The sequence below is a fragment of the Xyrauchen texanus genome, chromosome 13 (genome assembly GCF_025860055.1).
Source record: "Xyrauchen texanus isolate HMW12.3.18 chromosome 13, RBS_HiC_50CHRs, whole genome shotgun sequence".
In the NCBI taxonomy this organism is placed as follows: Eukaryota; Metazoa; Chordata; class Actinopteri; order Cypriniformes; family Catostomidae; genus Xyrauchen; species Xyrauchen texanus.
In genome coordinates, this window is record NC_068288.1 from 32,141,918 (window position 1) to 32,152,759 (window position 10,842).

General features: G+C 40.8%; 1 protein-coding gene across 4 annotated transcripts in view; it reads left to right on the forward strand.

Annotated features, from left to right (window-relative positions):
- gabrb3 (gamma-aminobutyric acid type A receptor subunit beta3) overlaps positions 1-8,696 on the forward strand; it is a 112,394-nt gene extending 103,698 nt beyond the window's left edge. For all 4 annotated transcript variants that reach the window (XM_052140704.1, XM_052140707.1, XM_052140706.1 and 1 more), the window contains one exon: positions 6,530-8,696. In XM_052140704.1, the coding sequence (XP_051996664.1) occupies positions 6,530-6,880 (351 nt within the window). In that variant the 3' untranslated portion in view covers positions 6,881-8,696. The remainder of the gene's footprint in view (positions 1-6,529) is intronic.
- Positions 8,697-10,842: the final 2,146 nt, after the last annotated feature.

Here is a 10,842-nt window from a genome sequence, read left to right on the forward strand (position 1 = left end):
CCCTTAATGCAAAAAATGCTTAAAAAGCAGAAAAGACATGGCATGTTGAGTCCCTCACAATAGAGGAGGTACTAGAGCAGGGAAAGGCAACGTTTTTTGATACAGGGGCCACATTGGGCTTTAAGTAACACATGGGGGGGATACATTGTTCCGCATTTAGTGACTCCAGCCAGGTCTCTTAAGCAACCAATTGGCCCGATTGCTAGGGAGGGTAGAGTCACATGGGGTAACCTCCTCCAATACAAATAAAAATGTTAGAATATTATTAATAAAATATACAGTTTTATTGTAATACATGTGTACATTTTAAAGCTACTAATGTTATTCAGCCAAGATCATTGAGTATTTTATTTTTTATTTTTGTTTGATTAATAGCCTAGTAATGGCATTCTAAACAATGGCAGGTCTGTTGGGTTGCAGTTACACTTCAAGTTCGATATTTTGATACAAATCCACTTAATTTTGTCCCACTGTTTATGTTCACTTTAGACAGACATATCTGACTGGTGACGTTTTTTAAGTATATTTTATGTTTAGTCACATATGCACATTAGCGGAGCACACACGCATAAAGCGCAGTGCACATACATAGGCTGCCTGCCAGTCAAACCAGTAACCATCTTGCCATTGCGACCAATGTAATGAGCAATCTTAGTCTAGATGTAGAACATAGGCTAAATATAGTCTAGGTTATTATTGTAACCTCCGTTCCCTGATGGAGGAACAAGATATTGTGTCGAATGAAGCCACACTAGGGGTCTTTTTTGAAGGCCTCGGTTACCTCTGAACTTGAGAAAAGGCCAATGAGAAATTGGCAGACAGAATTTGAATGTCCCTCCCCCGGACATACGGGTATAAAAGGAGGGAATTGTGCGTCTGTCCATTGAGGTTTTGCACTGAGGAGCCGAGAATGAGGTTCGGCCATTACAGTGGGGACACAACGTCTCCTTCCCTCCATCAGGGAACGGGGGTTACAATAGTAACCTAGACGTTCCCCGTCTGTTGCTCACTCGACGTTGTGTCGAATGAAGTGACACTAGGGGTCCCTATTCCATCACGCCATGCGTTGAACCGTGTACGTGAACTGCTGATGCAGGTGCAGGCAGGCAGTTGCGTGCCAAAGCAGCAGGCTGCGTCAGACTGCAAGTACCCTTCCCTAGCGCCCCATAAAAACGTCGTAAACTTTTTAGGTTCCCGGCATCCCCAAAGGAGGGGGGACAAACGACATGTAAAGCATGGGAGCAGGCCATGCCAGCCACACCTTTTCTATCTCTATGTATCTCGCATAGAGTTAAAGTGGCTGGGGCCATTTAACACTATAACACGCATTGGGGAAGGCATTCTTTTCCAACTCCTATTCTTTCAGGGGGAAAAGACCCCGTGGAGACCACATCCTGCTCAGGCAGGTTGGTTTTCAGGCCACATGTGGAAGTGGCGCAGTGGTAGATCCTACCTACCAAGGGAGGAGTTGCTAAAAACACAGCGACCGGGGGGCAGAGGGGACTGCCCAAGGGAGACGCGGGTCCGCCGGCATGTGGACAGAACCACGGAAAAGGGGGATTAATCCGTGATGGCCAAACCCTGTTGAGTACCTATTCCAGTACAGAGTAGTTAGTACCCGTAGTGGGTATGGTCGGGAATTCCTCCGCTGATTTTGTGGACCAGAGGGCTAGGGAGGAAAGACATCCATGGAGCGCGAGCCTAGTGGACTCTCCTGGGAGAAAGAGCCCACGTGATCGCCTCAGTGGGGGGGGGGGAGGGCGCTATGTGCAAGCGGAACACCCGGTCAGCCATTCGCATTACTGAGTTCTACGTGCTCAGACCTGAGAAAATACGGGACGAGACTAACTCAACCCTGAGATTGTAGAATCTCATAAAGGTATTGGGTGTTGCCCTGCCCACCGCTCCGCAGATGTCTGCTAGGGAGGTGCCATTGGCCAGTGCCCACAAGAATGCTACACTGCTCGTAGAGTGTGCTTGAACTCGCAAGGGGGCAGACACGGCCTGCCACAGCAAACCAAGAGCTGCTCAGAACATCTAAAGCACTGTGTGCGGTCCACATAGGTACGCAAAGCACGTACTGGACACAGCAACAATAAGGCTGGGTCTGCCTCCTCTTGGGGCAGCTTCGCTTGCAGGGTCACTACCTCTGAGGGAGTCATAGGAACCTTGGGCGTGTAGCCTGGTCGAGGTCTTAGGATGATGTGAGCATCTGCCGGACCGGACTCCAGGCAAGGGTCGCTGGCAGAGAATGCTCGCAGGTCCCCAACCCTCTTGATGGATGCTAGCGCAATCAGGAGGGCCGTTTTCAAGGAGAGGGCTCTAAGCTCGACTGACTCTAGCAGCTCGAAGGGAGTTCTCTGAAGGACCGAAAGGACCATGGAGAGATCCCATGAGGGGAACAGGCATGGCCTGGGAAGGTTCAGCCTCTGGGCGCCTCTGAGGAACCTTCCCTAAGAACTTGCAGTCCACTGCATTGTGGTGAGCCGACATAGCGGCTACATAAACTTTCAAGGTGGAGAGGGACAGTCTCCCCTCCAGCCTCTTTTGCAGACATGAGAGCACTGACCTGACTGCACATCTCTGCGGGTCTTCAGATCAGGAAGAACACCAATTCACGAACAAGCAGCACTTCGGGCGTAAAACTGCCTGGTAGAGGGAGCTCTGGCTTGGTTGATCATGTCTACGACAGCGGCCAGACATGGAGGTTCCAGAGGTCTGGACGTGGATGTCAGGTGGTGCACCGTCCCTGAGAAAGAAGGTCCCTTCTCAGGGGAATTTGCCAGGGCGGTGCTGTCTCGAGGAGCGTAAGATCCGAGAACCAAGTCCGAGTGGGCCAGTAGGGGGCCACTAGGGTAACTTGTTCCTCATCCTCCCTGGCCTTGCACAGCACCTGTGCAAGAAGGCTCACTGGGGGAAATGCACTTTTGCGCAGCCCCCCGGGGCCAGCTGTGTGCCAGCGCATTTGTCCCAAGGGAAGCCTCCATTAGGGAGTACCAGAGCGGGCTGGATCAGCGGAAGTACAGCCAACAACTCTAGGCAGTTGACATTCCAACGTAGGCACGGTCCTGTCCAGGAGCCAGCAGCTGCGTGCCCGTTGCACATGCACTGTGGTGACCACGACGCGTCTGGACACCTGCTGTAGGCGGACTGTCCGCAAAAAACAGAGGTCTGTCTAAGGGTTGAATGTCTGGTGGCAGAAAGAGGTGATGAACAGATGGTATGTGCCGCAGCATCATGCCCCTCTCGGAACTCGAGTCTGAAGCCAGTGCTGAAGCGGTCTCATAAGTCTACCGCTGTTCCTGTACCAAAGCAATCAAAAATCACTTGTTTAAATGTCTGGCGTCCTATTGCTCTGACCCCCATCATCAGCAAATGCTTTAAGAGGCTAATCAGAGATTACATCTGCTCTGTGCTGCCCACCTCACTGTGCTGCCCACCCACTGCAGTTTGCTTACCGCAACAACCGCTCCACTGATGATGCCATTGCATCTACAATAAAAACTGCTCTCTCCCACCTGGAAAAAAGGAACACATATGTGAGAATGCTGTTTGTAGACTACAGCTCTGCATTCAACACCATAGTGCCCTCCAAGCGTAACGTGAAACTCTGGGCACTGGGCTTAAACAGCTCACTATTCCGCTGGATCATGGACTTCCTGTCAGGCAGACGTCAGGTGGTTAGAATGGGCAGCAACAGCTCCTCATCACTGACCCACAACACTGGAGCCCCGCATGGCTGTGTTCTCAGCCCACTCCTGTATTCCCTGTACACACATGACTGTGTGGCAACACATAGCTCCAATGCCAGCATTAAGTTTGCTGACAATACGACGGTGGTAGGTCTGATCACTGACAATGATGAAACGGCCTACAGAGAGGAGGTGCACACTTTGACATGCTGGTGTCAGGAGAACAACCTCTCCCTCAATGTCAGTAAGATCAAGGAGCTTGTAGTGGACTTCAGGAAGAAAGACTGTGAACACAGCCCCATCACCATTAGTGGAGCACCGGTGGAGAGAGTCAGCAGCTTCATGTTCACATCACTGTGGAACTCACATGGTCCGTCCACACTGAGGCCATTGTGAAGAAGGCTCACCAGTGCCTCTTCTTCCTGAGACGGCTGAGGAAGTTTGGAATAAACAACCACATCCTTATACGGTTCTACACCAGCACTGTAGAGAGCATCCTGACTTTATAAAAGACGTTCAACGCCAATGAGTATACTCTTTTAGAGGAAATATACTCTTTTACAGGTCTATTTGCTCTTTAAGGTTACACTGTCAAAGTGCTCAGGGGCGTGGACTGCACTGGCATGCAGAGAAGGGAGAAAGCCACTGGTAATGGATCCAACAACAATGCTCTTAGAGGCAAGTGGAACAGTAGTGGTACACTAGCTTGCTGAACAAACAACCAACTGCTCGGCTCCGAAGAAAAATTCTGAATGGACAGACACACGATTCCCTCCTTTTTTACCCGTATGTCCGGGGGAGGGACATGCAAATTCTATCTGCAAATTTCTCATTGGCCTTTTCTCAAGTTCTGAGGTAACCGAGGCCTTCAAGAAAGCCCCCTAGTGTCGCTTCATTCGACACAACGTTGAGTAAGCGACAGACGGGGAAAGAAAATTACTCAAAATTGTATTTTCGATTTTGAGAGTTTCTTTTTTCTATCAATATCAAGATTTCATTGACCAGCCCTATTGCTAATATTGCATAAATCTCTCACAGCAGCCCAATTAGGTACATTCAGGCCAAATTCAGGTACATTAATTTTACCTCGTTTCTTCAAATTAGAGGTAGAATTAATGTTGATTTCTTGACTGGCTTGAGCAGGCTAAACTCATATGAAACGGTCAAGCAATTAGTATTCTTCAGTGCGAAAAGCCTTTTAGGTGTGGCAGTGGATGTTCGGGTGTTTTACCACTGTTTTATCTACTTAAAGTACACTTCCTGTGAAAAATTACTCAATTACAGGAACTTGAGTCTTTGGAATTTGTTGCTTTACACCCCTGATTAGAATTGATGGAAATATATTTTATCAGTTGTTTTTTTACTAGAAATTTAAAATTAGCACTGTTCACTTCTATATGCTCTATTAAATAGACTGATGTTACACATGTTAAAAATACATTCCCTGAAAAACCTACATATCTTATGCAGTGTTGATTTCAATTTAATTGATCTTGTTTTAAGGATTTTTTTTTATATTTTTACAGGAAAACAATACAAAAAGTATTATCAAAAATATGATTTTTGCCCAAATATCAAAGGTCTTAATAGAAAAAAAGAAATTATGATCAATTAGAATTTTCTTGATAAAAAAATTGGATCGTGACTGGTATCATGTGCATGTAAATGGTTAGAAATAGCATTGTAGCTTAGCGTAAAGCTGACAATTTACACAAGGCTTATTTCTATTTCTTCTGCTCCAAACTTCAAACTTACTTCTCTGTCTGCTCGTATGAATGTATCATCATAAGAAAGTGTTTCACCGCTGTTCAAATGCATTTTCGATCGCATCATTTATATGTTTAAATGTTTTCCATCTGAAAGCACTAAATATTAAATTAAACAAATGACAATAAAATGCAAAGTAATTTCTTTAGTAATCAAAATACTTTTTTAATGTAACTGTATTCTAATTACCAATGATTTAATTTGTAACTGTAGTGGAATACAGTTACTTGTATTTTGTATTTTAAATACGTTATCATGTTACATGTATTCCATTACTACACAACCCTGTCTATTATAAACTGTAAATTTCATTTTTAATTTCTGTTGTAAGACTTACAGTAAAGATTGTAATGCAGTGGTTACATGTTGCCACATTCAGCCACATTACTTCTGTATTTCATGTGAGCCCATCCATTATAGCTCATCTAACCACCAGTCCCACTGTGGGAGACTTTCTATAAATAGTGCAGTTCAAAAGTCCACATTGAAAATATGGGATTCAAAATGTAATTTAAACCTGTAAAAATATTTGTAGGTTTTTCAATTAAAAAATTCTCTCACGTTGTTAAGCTGATAATGTAATTTGTATTCATTTGTATTTGTACTAAATCAGATAAAAACACTTTTACAAGTGTATTTTGAATCCCAATTTATATTCATAACCACTATGTCTTCTCTTTTATGATAAAAAAAACAGTACTGTGGCCATACAGTGGTAAAATGATGGTATCTGATAGTACTTAATATATACCATGGTATATAATGATTACCATATTCATATACCATGGTATTTACATGGTAATGTACTTAAAAATATGCAATGGTATCACCCTGACCAAAAGAATACGGTTAAGAATCGTATTTTATCTAATTACACAATGATGATTCATCGACTTTATAGACATTACAGTTTTATTGTCTGTTAATGCTGATCTTCTGTAAAGCTGCTTTGAAATGATGTGTGTTGTGAAAGGCGCTATACAAATAAAATTGACTTGACTTGACTTAAAAAAAAAATCTTGTAATCTGTAAAAGACATATATGGTAACCAGGATTTCCTCTTCTTCCAGGTGGACTCCCAGGGAAATATCCTTCTGACCACCCTGGAGATTCACAATGAGGTGGCTGGGAACGAGATCACCACTAGCATCAGTGAGGCCCGAAATTCCACTTCGATGGTGTTCGATAACTCAGGGATCCAGTATCGGAAGCAGAGCACAGCACGGCCTGAGATGGGCCGCCACAGTCTGGACAGGAACACGCAGTCCAAGAAACCGCGGCTACGCAGGCGTTCCTCTCAGCTCAAAATCAAAATCCCCGACCTCACAGATGTGAATTCCATTGATCGATGGTCACGGATAATATTTCCCGCTGCTTTTTCTCTTTTCAACTTGATCTACTGGCTGTATTATATCAATTAGACCTCAGATGTCAATGGGTTTTTCCCACTTCACAATCATTTTTCATGTTGCCAAGTGGAAAAATAAGACTTCTTTTTGCTCTAAGGGACACACTTGTGCATCATATGTACAGTATTAAGGATTTTATAAATGTTATCCCTTGCAGTGTTCTCAAGGGATCCAATGGAATGCTACCTGCACTAAAACTAGCTGTCTCAAATGACCATGCCCACACATGTGTACTCAAACATTGTACTCAAACAAGACATTTGTTGAATTTTTGAAGCCACAGGACTTCCGCATGATGCACTCAGACCTGTTTTTAATTTGTACAATCTGGATATAAAGTTATGTATTGCTTATTCATATTGAGAGATGCTATTTGCAAATGTTTCATGCCAATAAATCTTTATTGTCGGAGCACGGGAGATTATTATTGATTGGGCATTATATTGTGGAAATGCAACATAATGAGGGCTGTAGTACAAATTACATCTTTTGTTTCAGAGCTTGCTTCTTATACACAAGCTGTACTAAACTTTACACTCTGCTGTTATGATCTTATTTAGACAAAGTTTGTATCATGTAATCATGTAATGATATGCTTTTGGAACTTGATTTCCATCTGCCTTGGGTTGATATGATTATATGCCACCTTTTGCAATCATCATGTAAAGTGCTTCAGTACATTTATAAAGGTAAGAAAATAATTGTACACTCATCATATTTTAATTATATTAAAACAAGAAAATAAATAAATAAACATTAGAAATGTGGAATATTTCAATCAGGCCCTGCAAAGGATTTCCATGATGTTGGCATAAGTATTATGAGATACTATCATCAAACATAAAAACATAAATTGACAAATATTTCTGATATTTTGTTTCAGATTTGTTGCTTTGTTTTTCTTTTTTTTCTTTTTTTTTGTGGATGTAGATAGTAGATTTTCATTATTACTCATTGCAAGGTTTAGATGTGTTTCTCCCTGTTTTTTTTTTTTTTTGTTTGTTGTTGTTTTTTTTAAGAATGCTTCAGTCATTATTTTATTAAGATATTATTGTTGGCCTTATGCAAACATCGTATGGCCCATTTGCAATGCTTGTTTGGCTGAATGCATTTTTGGGAGGGTTATTTTAGATGAAGATGAATGAAATATAATTGTACGTTGACATCAATAAACAACTTGTCTCAGGTTCTCCCTTTACAACATAAAAATAGATCCGCATTTCGTATTTTTCTGATTGTCAGCATTCACATCATATTTGTTGAAATAATTTGTAGTATATCCTTGTGTACAGCAACAATGATTGAATAGCAGATTTTTCTTGATATTGAGAGAGCATGATATTGTTTGCATTTAAAGGATCTACACTGATTGTATTAAATTTTGTTTTGAAGACTTCTTTACCACCATGCAGTCTTTATAAGCACTTTCCAATTTTCAGGGCCGAAAACCTTGCTGTCTGATTAGAGAGTAATGTTGTATATTCAACTCATGCTTGCATACCATCTAAATATATTTATATATCTCTTTATAATATTCTGTGTGTGCTGTTAACATGTCATTTTAACAGGTTGCTTTGCAGTTACATTGTGTCAGTAGATGCTCATTAATACTTTACTCGCTTCTCTTGCATCTTCTATTGTATGTTGTACATATATAACCCACAATCCAGATGTGTGACTCATTTCTTTCGCTTCTTTTTCTTTTTCTAATTTTCTGTTTTGAGATTTTGTGCTATACAGTCCACCCCACAAATCACCAGATCGCTATTTATGGAATATGTTTCAATAATTCGATAAATGAGGGGTGAATGTCCAGAGGACAATATGAGGAAATTTAATAAACTTTACTCTTTCAATTAAGTGGTTATGCCTTCTTTTTTAAAACTCAGGTGTTCGTGTCTTAAACATCTTGTGATTGCTATCATAACATTGCTATCACTTTCATTGTATGGAAAGAAGATGCAATGAAAGTGAATAATTACTAAGGCAGTTAATCCCTATGACCATACTGGTTTCGACCAACATGCAAGTAAGTAAATAATCATTGAATTTTCATTTTGGGGTGAACTACGCCTTTAAATACACACTTTGACCCACTTTCTTGTGTTCGAGCAGTGTTAGGAATAGATCCAATGTTTGTGACTAGAACAGTAAGAAATTGAATATGTTTAGAGGAACAAAATAAACATTGCATTTCTCAAACATTGCAAATAAAAACATCTAATTTCAGATGTCATGCTGTAAATACCAGAAACCCTCCCCCACCTGTAATGTTTCTGTCTAATGCAGGCCACATTTACCATAATGGGTTAGGCATCATAAACATAGATGGTGATTTAATAGATGGTGTCTTAATCAGTGGCTGCGTTGTAGTAGGGGTGATGCTGTTAAAATCATACACTGCGAATGCATATGAACACTTCATTAACAGCCGTGATTCATTAATTCCCCATCAGTCATTTGAAGGATGTTGTACCTATGTGTATGTGGTTTGTATGTGTGCAGCAAAGCACACACACACACACACACACATATACGTATATATCCATTTACGTGAATGCCACGCCTGCAATATACCTCCACAGCTCCACTGTTCCTAAATATTTAACCAGAGAGTGTCCTTAATGGTTGATTTTTTTTTTATTTTCTGCAAGATCCAAAGGTCCTCTGTAACACTGGCCTCATAAAATAAGATCTAAATGTGGTTTATTTTATTTTATAAGCCAAGATACAATAATCCTGTTTTTCTTATTAATACCTTCTAAGAACCTTCTATCTGACCTCTATAGACCTCTTATGGTTTTCTCATGTTGCCATAAAATCCCAGACGGACCTCACTGTGAATTCGGCGACAGCAGTTCGAAAGTTCTGTTGCTGAAATTGGTCTGAACTTACCGAAATTCAAACCTCTGCCCCCAGTGGGTGAAGCTGGAAGTTTTGTTGAATGTATAGACTTGTTTGAGCGCCAGTTTCTGGGTGAAATGTTTACAGAATGGCCAAAAAGTTGTTTTTAATTGAATTATTTTATAATTATTATTTTTAATTTATGTACTAGAGTCAACAGGACTTACTATTTTATTAACTTTACACCCTAACCCAACCATAAACCTTACTGTCAGTGGAATAAAATGTAATCTAAGTAGGAAAATGCAACCTCTGAATCACACTTTATGATTATGTGAACAAAATGACTTCTGGTTCCACATGGGACCAGAAAACTTGTTTCTGAGGTTGCTCGTGCAATGCGCCATCAGGAGCAACACAGAAAAGGTAAAAATTTATTGATTAAAAAATATCTGATGGGAGATGGGAACAATGTCAGGGTACCAGAATATTTGGTAGAAACATGTCATTTCCTGTGACAATATTCCATATCCAAAGGGTCAGGATTTGAATAGTTAGCTTCTGACAGCCATCAATCAGTGCCATCAATTCAATTGTGCTGTATATTCTGAAAAAATAAAATGCTTTTCAAGCAACATTGTAAATGTTTCTTTGCCAGTGACCGATTTGTTTGGAGGGCTCTTAAAAGTGTGGAACTGATTTACAATTTTTATGCACTTTTGGTGTCATCAGTAAATCAGCACTGTCATGATGATATTTTCCTGCTGCTACAGCATATTTAAAAAAAGAAAAAAAAGGAAGAATTCAAATTGCATACTTCCAAGGTTGCATGCACCAGCCTAGAAACTGTCATTTAGACTAATAGGAATGATAACGGATTGCTCTTTCTCAATGAATATTAGACCTCACTGATAAAATCTCACATATCAAAGTGCTAATTGCTATACCTCTTGTATAACAGACACACTCTGCTAATTATAAATCCACATCATATGACTCATCTGTGCAACTGCCTTTGTAATTGAAATGTAGTTCTTTGTTAGCATTTGAATTTGATTAAAAAACGTATCTTCTTCTCTTTGAAAATATTCTTTCTTTTTGCAGATATCTTTTATGATAGTGCTGATGCT